The 20,447-nt window shown below is 35.0% G+C and overlaps 1 protein-coding gene across 1 annotated transcript in view; it reads left to right on the forward strand.

Annotated features, from left to right (window-relative positions):
* The first annotated feature begins 2,337 nt into the window (after window positions 1–2,337).
* Window positions 2,338–20,447, forward strand: part of LOC121738374 (glutamate receptor 1-like) — a 154,236-nt gene continuing 136,126 nt past the window's right edge. The window contains exon 1 of the mRNA XM_042130370.1: window positions 2,338–2,359. Coding sequence (XP_041986304.1) covers window positions 2,338–2,359 — 22 coding nt within the window. The remainder of the gene's footprint in view (window positions 2,360–20,447) is intronic.

Genomic DNA, 20,447 nt, shown 5'->3' on the forward strand with positions numbered 1-20,447 from the left:
AAATTTAAGAGGGGCTCCCATACAAAAACATAATTTTTGGCCTATTTTTGCTCTATAACGGTACGGAGTCCGATTCGCGCTTTGCTGATTTTTTTGTATTTTAGTTCGGGCAGACAAAAAAGAAGCTAAAAAAGCTAATCGTTCTGCATCTGTAGCATAATCGTTACAAAGCATGAGTGCAAATAATGTTTACGATAAAATATTATCGACAGATAGGTTTGTCGCTAACGACGCATTCGATTGGACTGATGCTATCAAATTTGATATTTATTGAGCTAGATCCGATATTGTTATGTGTGGTGCTTGTTTTTTATGTTTTATTTCGTTAAAAGTAGCAAGTACTATCAGAGAAGCTGATTGATAAGCAGATAGCTGTAGATAGTGTTGCGTTACTTTAGGGCCGTTATGTGAAAACCAGCCGACATTTAAAACTGAGGCTTTTGTCATACTTGAGGTGCCCTGGACAGCGAACGGAGTAAACTTTACATGATATTTGCTTACAAGTAGCGTCCAAATACCCGTTTCAATCTTCAATGGACCACAATCATGTAGCCATTTTTGCTCCAGATTAGACTATACCGCCTTTGCGTCCATTCATTCCTTCATTAAACACCCAAGCATACCTTTTATTACAACAATTAATTACAAAATCTAATCTGTATTATGAAAATCAGCCATTTTAGTAATACCACAAATTTATTTATTATATTATTATGGACATGTAATACTCCGATTGCTCTACACAGTACACAATATGTCCACATGCGCGAGCAAATCTTTTAGTGGCGATTTCACCAAAGAAACGGAACGCGTTTAGTGCACACCAACCAATTCTAAACGTATAAACGCGCTTATAACATCGAATTGCATTTAACCAACATAAACTAAACGCGTTGACAGCAAATCCGAGTTTTATCTTCTGAACGCCCAATGTTCGCTGTTTATTTTATAAAACCCGTTCAAGACCTGCCAGTGTAGTGTCGTGGCAGATCGAAAAACATAGACAAATTATATTATTTTTAACAAAAAATTAAAACCGACTTCCAAGGTAAAAACAATAATAATATGAACTAAAAAGTATTAAATAACTCTTACTCTTTAATATAGCCTTTTTCGGAATTCGTCTAAATCTCAACTACTTCTAAATACTACAGTTTTCATTACTTGTACAACACAAAAAAAACAGTCAAAATTACAGTTTTAACAGATGTGTTTCGTTGGTTTATGTAGCATTTCTTGCTATTTTGTTAATAAAATGACGTGAAAGGCTCCAAAATTATAAAAACATGTAAGATAATCGCGTGACGACACGTGAACTTTGATTTAATAATCGCGATTAAAAGAATATTGTGAAATCCATTTGACAAAACAAGATTTACGTCGCTTCATGAAAGCGTTCAATTGGAACTAAGTTTTATAAAACGAAATTTTATATGTGATTGGAGAAATAAGAAGTTACGTATTATACTGCTACGAGTAAATAGCATTATAATACCTCCTTCTGAAATTTCCATACAAGTACAATATTATCAACATTATTACCATAATCATATCAATCAAAATTACGCCCAATATGGCTGAGCTGTCAGATTTGATCTACATTGGCGCCAAAATCAATAAGCAAGTTACAATTTGGCGCCCATTCGCAACACTTTCGATACCATACTTATTAATTATGACAAACAAAGGCACGTACATAATGGAGTTATAATTAAGCTCGTGAAATTGATAAGGGATTGAATAAAGTTGCTCGCCTCCCCGTTTATTATTGTAAGATTGCCTTTTTCCACTTCCCGCCCGACAACGAATTGCCGGCAAATGAATATTAAGCTGATTTAAATTGATACAGTAGCTGGTGGAAGTGCGCTTTATCACTGTATGTAATATATCCAGTATAGACGTACAATTTTTTTATATTTTCAGTCCAGGCGTAGATGCCTGGACTGAAAAATAAAAAAAAATGTACGGTCCGATTTCAATGAAATGGCGTATCTACTTGATAGATCAAGTAGATAGGCCACCATTATGTCACTTATGAGTAAGCAGATTCATAATCACGCCTCCCTCCGTGTGACATGACAGCCAAGTATAATTATTTTGCATTCGATCAAATTGAAATATGTTGATTAACACCTTTTGTGGCAATTTAATCGAGACGCCCTATATTTTATTGTAAATGTAAAAGCAAGATGGCTGATAAGATTCCGATTATTTTGTGCATTCTCTTATTGTTATAATTTGTGCTTGAATCCGTTCAGGATGGTCCTCGTGGTCCAATCCCTATAATATATGGGGCCTTAAGTCTATAATGCAAAATGACAGTTTCACAATTGCCGGATGCCGTTCCCGTTGCTGGATGGTAAGTGGAAAAAGTACAAATCAGTAGACGACTTATTAATAAAAGTATTTGGGTACAGCCAAAATGTAAAAGTAAGAGAGTCGAATTTATCATGTAACTTTTTTATTTGTTTCATCAAAAGAGTATAGTAGAGTAATAACGGACACTGCACAACGGCACTTTATATGCAGTTTGATAGCACAAACTGTTAATAGACCAAGGATAATGATTTAAAAATATCAGCTATGAATTGTACACTTCTGATTAATCTTGTTTAAGTTAATCTCAGCTTTTAATTATTCTCCATCGATATTTCAAAATTGGAACAAACATTTCCTAGAAATACTTATATATCCTTATTACAACTATGTTACAATTCCACTGGAAACACGTCCTAGTATAAGTTATCTAAATAGTAAAGTAGACTTATACTATCTCACATGTTTTAAAGTTCGCAACTTACGAAGTCGACTTAATATCTTTTTGTTAGTATTCCGAAGTAAATTGGACGCTGAACTTTTAACCGAAAACATAAAATATGCAGACTATAAATTCGTCATGTTCTCTGTCATACCCGTATGCCATGCCAGCTGTGAAATATTTTGAAACTAAACTGCGGGTTCAAGAGACACTACGATATATTATAAATGCAATCATCAGATCGATACCTTTACCTACCTACCTACCTTAACCTTTTCCTATAGCTTACTGAATTACTGATTAACTGATAAGTACTGATGAATTATTTATTTATATCCATACTGATATTATAAATGTGAAAGTGTGTGTCTGTTTGTCTGTTACCTCTTCACGTCCGTACCGCTGAACTGATTTTGCTGAAATTTGGTGTGGACATAACTCGAGTCCCGGCAAAGGATCAATGATACCTTTTATAATGGAAAAATTGACGGGTCCCGCGCGTTAAATGAATTTTGGCGCAACGGAATTGCGGGCATCATCTAGTTTTATATTTAAAGTTTCATACAACTTTTAAGATTCCCGCAATTTAGACATGTAATAAAAAGTGTGCTTCTGTAGGTTTCTACTCCATATCTTTGTTGTCATGTTAGCCCTAAGATCATATTATCTTATAACGACACGCAACGCAACATACTATACAGGGTGCAATTAAACCTTCCTGCCAAATTTTTTCCAGGGCTTAGGTATCATTAGGAGAGTCCATTTAACCAAAAAAAATTGGGTGTTATTTTTTTTTCAATGACATTTTATCCCATTTAAAATCGTTGCAGAACGGTTACTCGCGGCGGGGGAATGTTCGGGGGTAATGCGGGGGGAGGTGCGCGCGCGAGGGCACGTCACGCGCGGCTGACGCATCGTATCCATTAATTGTGTTTTTTAGGATAACTTTCGGAAGCAATTTCTCAACATTTTAGTACTGAGTGATTATAAAAGAAAAAATACGTGTATTTTTATTTTTAACAAGGATGATTATATCAAAATTTGGCAGGAAGGTTTAATTGCACTCTGTAGATTCAAAATTAAACTTTAAGGGTCTGTTTCACCACTTCCTGATAAGGTGCTGGATAGGCTTATTTGACAGATTCTCCATACTCTATCTGTCAAGTTAACTGGTGGATAGCCTTATCAGGAAGTGGTGAAACAGGCCATAAGAGGTTTAATTTCAAGTTGCAGTGCACCACGTCAATTCTGACAGAAAGCTGTCAATTCAATGTCAAATTTAGAAATGCATCAACGTCACGCAGTCTAAATTGACCCTAAGGGCGCATTTCATAAGTCGTTAACTCGTACGGTATACAGCATACGTGAAGTCTATGGCAATTATTGGCGCATTTTTATTGGTAGTGGCATGCGTTTCAGAAATCTCCCGCACCCCGCATGCGGGCGCTATCGCCTCTCATAAGCGTCATGAATCATGATGTTAACTGACCCTAATCCCATATTGACTCCCATTCTAATTCAATGGCTGACAGGTGCTTTGCGAAAATGAAGCGATTACAGCCCCCAGTTCAAACGTGGAACGGTTATGGGCATCGCATTGGGCAGGCACAATTACGTAAATTAAATGCTTAGATCAGATAGGCTGAACGATACCAACATTGGTTCGACGGTAGGTACACTGGTCAACCAAGTTTTGTTGATTACAGAACCCTAATACGAAACCCTAACGAGCTGATTTTTGTTTATTGATAGGTTAATAGTTACATAATTTAAGAGTAACATTGTCCTACAAAAGAACAATGCTTATTTTAGGACCATCAAATCAAAGTATGAAAATTGAAATCCTTTCTGTCTCTGTTAGCTACCTCTTTCAAGATTTTTTGCAGATAAAAATGTTGTTAGTCTTATCAAAATAAAGCTACTCACAAAAATAGCTTGATAGTAAACAAAAAAAAATGTTCTAGGGAACTCTGACTAAAACGGATGATGGCAATCAGATAATCATGATTATCAACAAGGTTGGAGTCACTATGGAGAGCCTTCCAAGTTTACTAAGTCCTTTTCTAAACCCGCCTTTGAAAATTTCTAGATAAGTCCCGATTAGTCAATAACTCAAAACCCAAGTTCGACCTTTGACGTATGTAATGCGCTTCTGGAGTCGACGAATGAGTCTGACTTGCAGATAAAAGCAGGTAAATGAACCATTTACCGAACTTTGCGGTGAGTGTCTCATAGTATATTCTCTATTAAGAGGGCAACTAACCCCAAAAATCAAACGTTGTCCTTCTCTCTTCACACTCACGCCCATCTTTCATATGTCAGGTGAAAAAGAACGGCGCGGGTTCATCGCCAAATTAGTTTTTTTCTCAATAACTCGATAAATATACAACATTTTAAAAATCCGCTAGGTCGATCTCCTAATGATAGAATTTTATACAATGTGTTAAAATATTGACTTAGTTCAATGTACGGTTATGGCAATAAATGAAAAATTCGTGAAAATTAGATGCATCTTTGTGATTTTTTTCTATCGAGAAAATTTTAAGACATCGTGTTTTTGCTCAGATCGAATTCTCGGAAATATAATGCAGTATCTAATTTTAGAAAATGAAACAATTCGGGGCTCATTTTCAAGTATAAAAATGAATTATAAAATCGACACTTTATGGTTAGTCGCCCCCTTAAAGTAAACGAACGAACGAAGACTTGGTTCACACGGCATAATCCTGCACTTTTTTGTGCAGTATACGTCTTAACATTCATATATCGATTGTACTGCAACAAATCGCGTAGTACAATCGACGTTTGAACGTTCTATATACATTGTATGCGCCACTGTATACGTATACTGCAAGAAAACGTGCAGGAAACGTGCAGGATTGTGCCGTGTGATTTTGTTAGATGTACCTCACGATGCACAATAATATTATACCGCTGTAATTTTATACTTTCCCTCAGTTAGCAGTAGGCTAATTTCATCCCACGGTCTCTTCTTTATCTTTCCCAAATTCTATAAAAATGGGCCCAGCTGTCTGGCCATTATGTCCTTACCGAGGGAAACTGATATTAGATACGAGTATCTATTTTAGAAGATGTCTCAGAGGTACACCAGAGTATTTACACATAATATAGCTATATATACATAACTAGCTGTTCCGGCAAACGTTGTTTTGCCATATAAAGTATTTCGCCCATATTATTATTGCAGTGACTAAATAATTATGTCACCATGGCAACGTCCATCCGGATCTAATGTAAAACATTCCAAAATCAACAACTCCTTATAAATAAGAAATTAATTGAAAAAACATTTTACAGTAGACCAAACTGTAAATCTAAACCATTCTCGAATCTCCACGAACACACACAAAAAATTTCATCAAAATTGGTCCAGTCGTTTAGGAGGAGTTCAGTCACATACACACGCACACAAGAAATATATATATTAAGATATATATATTAAGATATAGCTATTTGAATAGTACCTACTAAGACCTTATCGACATTTGGACATGTGTGTATATTCTTTCCTTGTCTGTCAAGTAACTTTTATAACGAGTCAGACAAAGTTTGAGTCTCTATTTCGCATTGGAAAAATAAGTTTTTTTTTTAAGTTTTGCAATGTGGTATTGCTATGCTCAAGCTGATCACCTAATTGGTTTTAAATTAATTTAATTCTATTAAACCTAAAAAGGACTTGGAGACCAAGGCTGGGAAATCGGGGTGTAGGTCGACCTCCAACTAGGTGGGACGACGATATCCGCTTAGTTGCAGGCCCATGTTGGATACGAGTAGCAGGAGATCGGTCATCTTGGCGTTCATTGAGAGAGGCCTATGTCCAGCAGTGGACGACTATAGGCGGATATGATGATGAAACCTAAAAAAATTGTAATCAAATATGCAAAGATTATCTCAATCCGTATAACTATAACGTGAATTTATGAAAAACAGAAGTCCTTATAAGGCGATTTCCACATAAGCCGATTGAGCGCCGTCGAAAAAAATATTTGCTTAATTTTAAACTCCGTATAATCAAATTCATGGAAATTGGTGGTTTGCATGCAGCTGTATTGATATTGGTTAAATAAGAGCGTGTTTTCTGTGGTTTTTGGCGTGTCAGAGGGACAAAGGTCGTATCAAAATTGGCAAGCACTTAAATTAACACACAAACTAACATGCTCTAATCAGGTTTAAAGTACGGTGTTTCTTTTAACCAAGGTTGACGATAATCGCTTACCATCAGACAATCCATCTGCTCGTTGAACTCTCAACAAATACCGAAAAGTTTAAATGAGCCTATAACTAAACTTTATATACAAGAAGATACATATTAAAAATCGGCCAAGTGCGAGTCAAACTCGCGCACGAAGGGTTCCGTACCACTTTAGAGGAAAAAAAAAAAGCGTTTTTGTATGGGATTTAATTACTTAGTTTTTAATTTTATTTAAATTTTATAATGAATTATTATTAGAGTACAAATAAATCTCAGTATTTTATGAACATTTCAGGTGGCTACCTGTTGTCATCATTAATAACGAGCTAAAAATGTTTAAAAAAATCACGTTTGTTGTATGGGATACCTCAAATATCAGCAGCATAATATTAAGCGGCAGCAGATATACATAATCTGTGAAAATTTCAATTCTCTAGCAATTACCTTTCTTGAGTTACAGCCTAGAGACAGACTGACAGACACGTCTCAGTAATAGGGTCCCGTTTTTACCGAGTACGGAACCCTAAAAACAGATTTTTTTCATGTTTTAGACCTGCCTGTTCCAATTTTGAATGATTCACAATGCATGGCATCCCATAGGGCCGTGCTACACCGGAATGGCAGCGGCGAGGCGAGCACTTTCAGTGTCATATGATTTTAAACATTATCTTCATTCTACGCCCTATGGCCGCCCGTGGCCGCTCGTGGCCGCTGGCGGCCGCGATTTCTCAAGCGATACTATGCATTACAATTAGAAGATAAAGTTTAAAATCATAAGACACTGAAATTGCTCGCCTCGCCGCTGCCATTCCGGTGTAGCGCGGCCCTAAGGGATGCCATGCATTGTTAATCATTCAAAATTGGAACAGGCAGGTCTAAAACATGAAAAAAATCTGTTTTTAGGGTTCCGTACCCGGTAAAAACGGGACCCTATTACTGAGACGTGTCTGTCAGTCTGTCTCTAGGCCGTACCCGGTAAATGTGATATTGCCATAATATGAACTGACCCTAAGTTCACCTGACAGATGACCCGGTGACCTTCGTATCACTTCCCTCATAATATAAACTTTCCAGTTTCCATGAACTTCCACGAATAATTCAAGACTAAAATTTGCGAATCAATTATTCAGCTGTTATATCGACAATAACAAAATTTAATCGTTTTTATTTATTTAGATGAACTGGTCGACCGCAACTCCGTTGCCTTAAAAATTCGTTTATCGCGCGGGAACCGTACATTTTTTCAGTACCAAAAATAGAGATAATATCCTTTTTCCCTTTCCCGGGAATCAGAGTATTCATACCCAGAAAAGTCTGTTCAGCGGTTTGGGCGTGAACGGGTTACAGTTAGACAGACAGACAGATTTTCACATTTATAATACATAATATTAGTATGGATATTATTAAACGAATCCCTTATTCCGTTGCCATCACAGGCTTAAGTATGACGAGCCTAGTTTCCACAAATCTGAGATTAGACTTCAAAGTATTGAGGTCTTGGCGGCGCTTCAAATCACGGGCTTAAATATTTAAACTTTCTATGCAATGCGAAAATAGAACCTTAAACTTTACAATATTATTATAAGGGCTTCCTTTAAAAAGTAAAGTTGGAGTTGTTTCGTCTTTACTCTTTATATTATTTACAGGTGTTGGTAATATACCTAATGAAAATGAAAATGAAAAATATTTATTTCTAAGTAGGTTAACAAAGTTAACACTTCTGTGTCTACATGAGGCCTACCACCGGTTCGGGAACTACCCCGCCGAGAAGAACCGGCGTAAGAAACTCGCACGGGGCCACCTTTTACCAAAAAGGTGGAAAATAACAATAATAGCTTAAGCTAAATTACACTAAGTATGTAAAAATTTAGTGCCATTAATTATATTATAGAAGCGGCCTATGGTTTGTCAGCCTATTTTTCCCAAGGTGTGCTGTCATTGAGAAAATCAGTTACCTTATAATAAGCCTTAGCACACAAACGTTCTTTAACAACTTTTTTAAATTTATTAATTGAAGGATTTTGGACGTTTTCTGGGATTTTATTGTATAAGCATACACATAGACCTTTGAAAGATTTGTTTACGTTGCTCAGCCTGGTTATTGGTATATCTAGCTTGTGCTTATTATTAGTGTTCCTGCAGTGAATGTCACTTTTCATTTTAAAATTATTTACATTTTTTTTCACGTATAGCACATTGTCCAAAATGTATTGAGAGATTACGGTTAAAATTCTTATTTCTTTAAACTTTTCTCTGAGAGACTCAAAGGATGAAATTTTATAAATGGATCGTATAGCTCGCTTCTGCAGCACAAATATTGTGTTAATATCAGCAGCACTTCCCCATAATAGAATGCCGTAAGACATTCTACTATGAAAATAACTATAATAAATTAATTTCGCCGCGTCTTCATCACAAATTTCTCTAATTTTTCTGACTGCATATGCTGCGGAACTGAGCTTATCAGCCAGTTTGGCAATATGAGGACCCCACTGTAATTTGTAATCTAGTGTTACTCCCAAAAATACAGTATTGTCAACGAGATTCATTTTCTCATCATTTAATAGTAAATTGGTTTGCACTTGCTTAACATTTGGCAAGGTACCTAAATCTTAAACATTTCGTTTTTTTAGAATTTAAATTAAATTATTCACATTAAACCAATTTACTATTTTTTAAAGAGCAATATTACCTCGTCATAATTTGACTGTTGTCGCTTCACCTTAAAAATAAGTGAAGTGTCATCAGTAAAAAGTACTATCTCGTTATTATTGCCCTTAACTAGATAAGGTAAGTCATTTATATAGATGAGAAAAAGAAACGGACCCAAAATGGATCCCTGTGGGACACCTAATTCTATTTTGTTCCAGTTCCAGTGGACCTTTTACTATTGACTTCAACCCTTTGAGTCCTGTTCCTCAAATAAGATGTCAAAAGGTTGAGTGCCGAGTCCCTTACGCCATAGTGATGCAATTTCCTGATCAATGTAGCATGATCAACACAATCAAATGCCTTGGAGAGGTCGCAAAATACACCTAATGCATCTCGCGACTCCTCCCAAGCTTCAAATATACTACAAAGAAGACCTATACCAGCATCCGTAGTGGAACGACCCTTAGTAAAACCGTATTGATTATTATGCAATAAGTTATTAGAGTTAAAATGTACTAACAATTGTTTTAAAATTATTTTTTCAAATATTTTACTAAAAGTCGGTAAAATAGATATAGGCCTATAATTTGGCGGATCAGATTTAATTCCAGCTTTGAATAAAGGTACCACCTTGCTATGTTTCATTAAATCAGGAAAAACACCATTCTTTATACAGTCATTAAAAATATTGGCCAGACAAGGAGCTACGATGTCAATTATTGATTTAATAATCTTAGTAGGGAGATTCTCAATAATTTAAAGATGTTAATAATGTCTTTATAATCAATTTCTCTAAACTTAAAATTGACATCACATTCCTTTACCTACTCTCTGAGTAATTTTTCAGCCTCTGCAGGCGAAGAATTTAAATTTTTGTTGTTGAGACTGGAATGTCAGCAAAAAAAATTTCAAAAACCGCCGCAACTTCTACGTCACTAGTATTTTTTTTATTTTCAAAATAAAGTTCAAATTCCGAGTTACGACAGGTGACGTTTCCGGTCTCACCAGCTATAACTTTCCATGTTGCTTTTATTTTATTTTTCGAATTCTTGATTTTATTTTTTAAATAAAGAGATTTGGCAGCATTACATACTTTCTTAAAAATTTTAGAATAATTTTTAACGTATATTTTAAATGTTTCATTGTTATTTACAGATTTTTCATCATTTTTATTCCTTTAGTAGCCCATTTAATAAAATCACTTTTTTTGTTAATAGTTTTAACCGTCTTAGAAGTAAATATAGAATTAAATTGGGTTCTTATTTCTTTAAATAATTTATTATAAGCTTCATCGGAGCTATAAGATTCACCCAACAATGGAATGTTTGAATTTAGATTGCTTCTAAATTTTATCAATACGTTTTGTGTTCACAGGAATAAACACAAACTTTTGTTTTTGTTTACTTTCACAATTAATGTCAAAAGATGCCTACTGACCGTAGTGATCAGAGCTAAGCTTATTAATCATGTCTTTTATACACGGTGTGAGATTAGTAAATATATTAGCTATACAAGTAGCCGTTGTGTCACACACTCTAGTCGGCTTATCAAACAAATGAAAAAGGTTATACGATTTAAACAAGGATGTGAATCTAACCGTATTGGTGTCTGAATTTAATATGTTAATGTTAAAATCTCCGCATATAATAACCTTTTTGTTAGATGAACATACTTTTGACAATATTTGTTCCATAGTTTGTTCAAACAAATCGTATAACCCTGATGGAGGCCTGTATACGCTAATAATAATAAGCTGACTTAACTTTAAGCAGGCCACTTATGTTATCCGTTCAGTAGAGAGACTTACAATATCTGTACGTTCCTTATATTTTAATTTTTTTCTAATTAATATCAAAGAGCCACCTCTAATGGCGTTTTTTCTACTGAACGAACTTGCTACTTGGTGATCATGGAGATTGAAAATGAGTTCATGGTCCCTAAACCAGTGTTCTGAAATACAAATAATATCAATATTGAACTCTTTTAGAAACAACTCAATTTCAAGCTCTTTACCTACCATTCCTTGTAAATTCTGATGCACCAAGTTAAATACATGCTTATTACTGTTATTAATTTTCCTTGTGTTACTTTTGGTAGGATTTTGTACAAGTAAACTATTTGTTCAAGAGTCATTCTCTATTGTCTTATGACTTAATTTAAATAATTTGTTGGAACATATTCCAACTCGTTACTTCTAGTACACTGCTCAATAGGAGCCGAAGTTAAAATTTCATTATTTGGAATATTTTCCAAGTTGGTACTAAATGTCATACTATTATGACTAAGCTGCTCAATAGAAGCAGCTGCTGTCTTACTAGCCAAGTACTTGGCTGAGTTCAAATACAAAAAAGTTGATAACGTACTTGCTATAAGTCTACAAAAATAATAAGATAGATAATATCTACCTAGTGTCAACTTACATATTTTATGATTTAGAATATTGTTAATGTCAATTATATTAATTTTGTTATTATGTCCATTTAATAATATACAATTGTTGTTAACAGCAGCATACAATTGGCTGTTAAGCTGATACCTAAGTTTGTTTTCCTGAGGCAACCCTTTTATGCTTATAAGGAAATGTAAATAATATCACCTTACTAATATTTTGTAATTTATTTAATAATTGTATGTAATTTTCCATATCTTTACTATTCACAATTCCCCGTCTTATTATTGATAAGATAATAAATCTTATCAATAATTATTTATAATTACTAATTATAAATAATTATTGATAAGATTAGAATGTAAATATCCATCCATACTTATATTATAAGGGGAGCTATATTTTTTTGAGCTATTATTTAATTATTGAAATGATAACATATCATATATCATCATAATAATATGATCAGTTAAAAAATATATTGAGCAGTTATCTACGAATAATAAAAACTATATAATTCGTAGGTAGTTATTTAATTTAATAGCGGTTGATTAATTATTGCGACAGTAAACCATGAATAGTAATAAAAATCAATTAGTCGGTTATTGTCAATTCTAAAAATAATGGAGCAGTCCAATAACTGAATGAGCGGTAAAAATGGTGGAATGAGGTTCGATAAATAGTTTGGCAGAACATAACGCGCGCGGCGGTGACACCAAATTTTTGTTTCTTTTCTTCGCTTTACATGTATCCTTTCTTTCTATAGCCATTTAGTTATTGAGTCACTAAACCAATGAATTTGATAGATTAGGTTGTGAAACTAGTCACACAACCGAATCAGCCACCCCGACCTAATATTGTGCACACACTTGGGCATAATAAACGACTCTTTTTGGTTTCAATGAAACCGTCCACAGGGAAGCGATTAATCGGATCGTAACATAGTGGACAAGAAAGTGTTGATTTTTGGTGTGAATGCACTTTGTTAGTGTCGCATGTACGAAGTGAATAAAATATATACCAATCATCGACCTTTTGAACGCCATACGTGCTTGCCCGCTTTTGTAGCATTTTAAAGCAACGGTCATAGAAAATAGCTTTTATTCCTTTTGTTGCTTTTAGTTTATATTTTTCTCTGTAAGATCACGGAACCCGTAATGAACTTAGGTTTCGAGAAACTGTGCCGTCGGAGAAATTTATTCATAGGCTCTCTTATTTGGTCAACTGTTGTGCTTCTTTTATTGAAAGCTCTGCAACATTCTTCTGGTATCTTGTACAAGTCAATGTAATCGTGATCTGTCGACTGGGCTTGACATAATTGAAAATTGTCTTTGTACTTTCATAGACTAAAATAAATAATCTTACTCGTGAATGTAAGAAAAACTATTTTTGGAAGCCGTAACTTTTGTTGGGGAAATACTTTTTTATTCTTCTCGGTCCAGTTGTTATGGAGAAACCAGAAGTATGGCATACTTAATAATATAAAACTGAAAGTGTATCTGTCTGTTTGTTACCTCTGCACGCACAACCGGCTGAACCGATTTTACTGAAATTTGGAAAGGAGATACTTTGAATCCCGGAAAAGGACATAAAATATATATATCTTTTATCCAGATAAATATTACGGCACCCGTGCGATAAACGAATTTTGGCGACGTGACGCTCAGATGCATAATATTATTTTCTAAATTCGAGACGTCTTACAAAATATAATATTCTGTCAAATCCATACACGTCGCGTTGCGTCTGATTTGACCCTTAGAAACGAAAATACACGAACACACGAATAAAACCTTGGGAGAATTAATTTCCAAATCTTTAACGAACGATATGTATATTAAGCGAATGGGATATCGCCAATTCAGAGAGCACGTAATCAAATCTCATACGAGAATGGCTTTGAATACTAAATACTAATATTACTTGAGTGCGTATAATAATAACTCCCACATTGGTTTCGGTGACGGTGGCCATATTCATTGAAACCAGGCCAGTTACGCAGGAATAATTTTATAGTTCCCAAGTGTGTGCGCAGTACATAAGAACACTATCTATTCCTTTACTCTCATAACCCAGTGGGACTGGCGAGTGGGAAGAGATCAGGCGCAGGACCGACTTTTTACATGCCCATCCGACGCTTGGATCATCCGTGTTAGACAATCAGGTGATCAGCCTGCATTGTCCTAATCAAACTTGGAAATAATATTATTATGTTTCCAACGCGGTAGCTATAATATTATGATTCACCCTAAACAAAAAAAAATGGCATACAAAATTGGTATTTTACCAAACGAAATATAAAAAAAAACCGTACAAAATGGCGGCGGTACACTTCGCGGAGAGAATAAGATTAAGTCGGGAGTGGATTCAAAACGAAACACATCAGTCAGTATTGCGAGGAGGTTCTGTAACTGTGGAAGAATAATTTAGCTCCTGTGTTGCCAGGGTCGATATTTCCCTGGTATACGTAAGATTTGGGTTTTTAGGGTTCCGTAGCCAAATTGATAAGTAGATGTAGTCTGTGAACTTCATTAAGATTTTGATATAAAAATGGAAAAAGTATTAAAAATTTTAGGGGTCCCCATAGATACAACTGAAACAAAAAAAAAATTTCATCTTACCTACGAGTATGCGTACCTATCTATGGATAGGTCTTCAAAATCATATTGAGGTTTCTAATATTATTTTTTTCTAATCTGAACAGTTTGCGAGAGAGACACTTCCAAAGTGGTAAAATGTGTTTCCCCCTCCTCTAACTTCTACAGTAGAGGCATAATAATTCTAAAAAATATAATAATATCTTATATATATATATATATATATATATATATATATATATATATATATATATATATATATATATATATATATTGATGGTACGGGTACAATTATTCATAAACTGCAAATGTAACTTTGTAATCCTATACATTTATATAGGATTACAAAGTTATTTACGAAGTTAGTGGATCTAGAAAACTGGACAGAAATTTTGAAATATTTGATTTTTTCCTTGATTTAGACACTAAACACTAACTATATTCTAAGTTTGAAGGTTCTGTGTCTGCTAGAAGTGCCTTAGACTTTTAGTGATCGGTCAGTCAGTCAGTCAGTGACAAAATTAAGAAACTTTAACAGTTTCAGCTCTTAAACTACTCGTTCAAATTGAATAAAAATTTAAATATACCATATTTATACAATGCTTGCTTGACAACTGAAAATTCAGGCTTGTTGGTTTATCCCCAACGAAGTTATAAGGAGTCAAAAAGAGCCTGAATTGGTTCGAAAAAAGGATGGTACGGCCGTGCCGGTTTTTTGCTCGACTTGGCAGGGGCACTGCCGTGCCCCCAGATTTAACTTTCATTGAATCAACTAAAATATAAAAATTAATCCAAACACTTATTGCTGCTGCGGATCTTAAAGTATCTGGATGCCAAATTCCAGCACAATCGGATGATTGGTATAGCTAAGCATCATCAGGACGTAACAGATTCATAGACGTACAGGCAGACAAATCCTTTAGCATTTAAATATTATAAGACCCGTGAACCTTACAAATCTTTCCTGGCATTGCACGAATATTTCAAAACCAAAATTTGGCAAATTGGTTTAGCCGATCTCGAGTTTTAGGGAGACTAAAAAAAATGAAATCCATGATTATTTCCCAGTATGGTGGATACAATATCATTAGATTTAACTATAAGCATATTAGTGTATTGCATTTAAACACGATTTGCGGATACGCTGGCGTTAAACGTAGAATACTCGGCGTAGTTAAGTGGTTTCAGCGTTTACAGTGCTCTCCAGTATTAGGTTTAGTTTCGTGATGAATATACCCCATTCACTACAATATTGAACTTATCGCCGTATTGTTAGTCGAAACTTTCACGACGAAATCACCCAGGTATAATTACAAGGAAAGGTTAAATCATTGCAAAATGTGCTTTGCTTTAGAGTATTTTATGTGATGGTACTAGTATTAAGATATCTAGTTTAGAAGTTATGAGGGGACTGATGAACATCGATAGCCTCATACATACAACATAATATTATGTACCATCACGGTGTTTTGTCATTTGGTTGTATTATGTCATTTCAATTAGTCGCGATCTGTCGGCTAGGTTTGGCATAACGCGACGAAATTACGCAGGTCCACCATTTGGCTATGAATCAACTTCAATTACAATACGTAAATAGGTAAAAATCAAAACACTCTTTTATGCTCTACCGTAATCTGATAACAAATAAGAAAATAAAAATATCTTATTATTAAACATACCTACTAAGGACAAGACACATCCAAAGTTTATAGCAACACAAAATAATTGTAACAAAACAATTTGACATGCCACACTAACTAAATAAAATAAATAAAAACATGTTTATTAAACATACATAGTTAACGGATTTAACTACGTCACATACTTAATCGGTTATAATATTATGAGGAATATATTACGGTGACACTTCCGCGTTTTGTTTTGACATTTATGTTAATTGCAATTTGGTTATTCTGTCAAGTAGATTTTCACACGGTCTATTAAACAAAGAAAATAACGAAGATAAGTTAATCTGAAGTGAATATAGAAGCCGTAGAACCTGTAAATATTTTAAGCAAACTCGAGCACCGTAATAATTGTTAAAGATAATAAGAACTTCCAGTAATCTCCACACGGTCCCAAAAGTATTCGTTATAATCGAAAGAATAATATTATCAGAGGAGCAAAATTTTATGTTAGTTTTTTTTCTCTAAAATGGCAAAGTTTACAAAATTCGTAACCCCCAAGGGATACATTAGATGGAACGCCCTCAGGCTCTACGAAATAAACAGAACAGACGTTTGAGCATACGTGCCTACCTTTAATGGATGTATTATTTTACACAATATAATGATGGCTGTTTTGTAATTTGTTGTTAAATCGCTTGTATTTTCGCGGGATTGTATAGTGTGTCTCTGCTATATTAGGTAGCATAAGTTATTAATAAGTTAGTTAATAAAGATCATTAGCCACGTACTGACTGAGCGAGCAGCCTCAAGAGGCAATTCGTCGGTCGGTCAAGACGTGCCCCGCCGAGGCCAACGTACGGTCGACCTCGCCCGAGCGTGCCGCGGCCCGAGCCGAAAGTTGTTGGTTTTTGTCGAATATGCTCAAAGGCGCCTCGGTACGTTTGCCGCGCTCACACGAGACGGTAGTGTTTTGCCTCGCTTATTCGTGTGTGTTTCAAGTTAAAATGAGCGTCAATGCTTGCTATACCTTACAGTGGCTCGGACGTGCCGCACGAGGCAGCCTCGTATTAAAGACCAAGGCCGCCTCGCGCGGCAAGCGTACTGCGGCAAATGTCCGAGGCTGCCTCGCGAGGCTGCTCGCTTGATCAGTACGCGGCTATTCAAGTAAAACACATCTTTCAAACAGTCTTCTGAAGTTTAATTATTGTAGGGATGGTTAGTTAAAAAGTTTCATCGGCAAAATTTTAGAGAAAATGGGCAAAGAATTGCTGTTAATTTAGGCAACTTAGAGCTGTAATTCATAAAAACTTCAAAATTTCGGCAAAATTTCGTATACGGACTCTTAATAACACACAGAATATGAATGGGATGTGTAACTTTTTAATTTGTAACCCATAATCTTGGAAGTTCGGACCGCTGGTGAAACAATGAAGAAACTTTTGATTGATAAGTTCATAAATCTGGACTCGCCAGCAGGTCAGGCCAAAGTTCGTGGAAGTTTATGGTTTTGTTATTGGCTAGTGCTAGATACAAGCTTTCGTACTCTGCTAGGTATCACTTACCGAGAAAACCTACGGTAAAGTAAAGTAATATAACGTAGTTAAATTCATATTTCTAACTGACTTCCAAAAAGGAGGAGGTTATATGTCCGGCTGTGGCTTTTTTTTTTGTAAGTTCAACGATTACTCCGCCGCGTTTGTGAACAGATCTTCAATTTTTTTTTTATTAGGTTTCACTCCAATTTGATCCCATTTTCAGAAAAATGGTGATCTGATGATGGGATCCATGAGTAATCGAAAGAACTCCTCAAAATGATGAAGATTGAGGACAGAAATAGTTGAGATTTAGCCGAATTCGGAAAAAGGCACTATTAGATAGGAAAAATTGTTTAATACTTTTTAGTTCATAATTAAGGATATTATTATTGTATTACTTACACTTCCCCTTTCCAAAATTCATGTTACTATTCCCGGAACAGAGGTGCCAAACGTTCCTTATATTTTATTCAATATTATTTACCTAACAATGTTTACAATGCGACAATTATTTACATTTGCCCACGAATTTATTGTCAAAGCAAATATACCTTAGGTTGTATCAACATTGAGAATCAGATGTCGAAATTCTTTTCCGAACACCTTCGACCTGTGTCGGATTGGACTTTTACGTAAGTTATTTGAAGTTAATAATAATTGTTTCATATCGTTTAACCATCTTTGTAATTCACAGGTGGGTAAAAATGAAACTACACTACATAAAATCAATATGTAACCAAAGAAAAAATACCAACCTGTTAATTAATCTGATTGAAAACTCGATACTGAAACTGGCAACTGAAATAGCGCATATCAAACGCATTCGCGAATTTTACAAAATCTGAAAAATTCACAAAATTGGACGGTTAACAAAAAATTCCCGAATACAGCCATCGCTTTGATTTGTTTATTAGCAAATAGCACGGATTCAAATATAAATTTAAATGCAATTTCGTTGTAAAAAACTCGTGTCGGACGCGAGGTATCTGCAATTTTCAATTGGCCTCCTCACAGTCCAATTATCAGCAATACCTCTATACAAAAAGATGAAGCTTGGCCATCTGCCAGATATCAATCGGAGCGATTTTCCACAAGCCGCGACCAATAGAACATGCAATACTTAAGTCAACAAACATTCACAATACACTTTTTTTTGTTGTAAATAACTACTAATTTGTACGGCTTATTCATTTTAATGCACATATTGTATTATAGTATTCTGTTTGTTGATTTTTCGTTCACTGTTTTACTTTGTTTTCATAAAAATACTAACATGAAGTTTCAAATTTTCTATGTGAATATCTTGATTAAAACTTCTGTCTGTAAAGACTCATAATTTTATGATGTAGGTTTGTTATCAATACAATTTTATTAGGGTTCCGTAGCCCAATGGCTAAAAACGGAACTCTTATAGATTCGTCATGTCTGTCTGTCTGTCTGTCCGACCGTATGGGACAGCCACTTTTCTCCGAAACTATAAGAGCTATTATACTATTGAAACTTGGTAAGTAGATGTCATCTGTAAACCGCATTAAGATTTTGATACAAAAATGGAAAAAAAAAATTATTACCTCATAGGTACAACTGAAACAAAAAAAAAAATTTCATCTAACTTATGCGTGTGGGGTATCTATGGATATATTGTCTTCAAAAATCATATTTATTTCTGATGAAAAAAATGATTTTTCAAACCAGAATAGTTTGCGAGAGAGAATCTTCCAAAGTGGTAAAATATGTGTGTCCCCCCCCCCCCCTCCAACTTCTAAAGTAGGGGCATGATACGTCTAACAAAAATATATGATGTACATATTTTCTACAAAAACTACCAACGAAAATTAGTTTGATCGAGATCTAGCAACTAGTTTTTTTAGGTGTCTTATCAGGTAAACCTTTATTTAACTCTCATTAAATCAACTGACGTATAAAAATAAATCAAAAACCTTTTAATTTCATAAAAATAAACCTTATTGCTGCTGCGGAACCCTTCATATTTGGCGAGTCCAACTCGCACTTGGCCGGTTTTGGTATTAGAGCTTAAAAGAATAGTCTACATAACTAAAGTGCTTACCTTAATTCATCGTAATTTGGACATTATTCTACTCTTAAGACCATAAGGCTGCGTTGCCACTGAAGCGGAGCGGAGCTTAGCGGTGCCCGAATTGACCAATCGTGCTATTCCAGCGGCATGACAGCGAAGATTTCGAGCATGGTGATTGGTGAATTCGGCACCGCTAAGCTCCGCTCCGCTTCAGTGGAAACGCAGCCTAAGACTACATTATGTTAGCAGCCTTATTCCCCAGCTATAGGTAATGATACATAATAATTAATGGAACCGCAATCATCAATTACGTTTACTTAACGTAAAACAATTACACACGTAAATAGTAATTATAAATAATGATTCAACAATTCCGTACCAATAAAGGTTTGTTGGTGAGCGTTGGCAATAAATCCATATATTTCTCCAAACCAGACCGACCCATAAATTTCGACGTATTTACTAAAATAAATTTCGTGTGTCTCGCGCACTATTGACATACAGCCTAATAGCAATCAGGCGGCTGCATTCTCCGAGGTATTAGAGTATTTAGTATGAAATATGTAACAACGGTTTTGAGACTCCTTAGAATGTTCCACACCTGTGCACACGGTCTTGTGAATAGGATTTGATTTAC

The sequence above is a fragment of the Aricia agestis genome, chromosome Z (genome assembly GCF_905147365.1).
Source record: "Aricia agestis chromosome Z, ilAriAges1.1, whole genome shotgun sequence".
In the NCBI taxonomy this organism is placed as follows: Eukaryota; Metazoa; Arthropoda; class Insecta; order Lepidoptera; family Lycaenidae; genus Aricia; species Aricia agestis.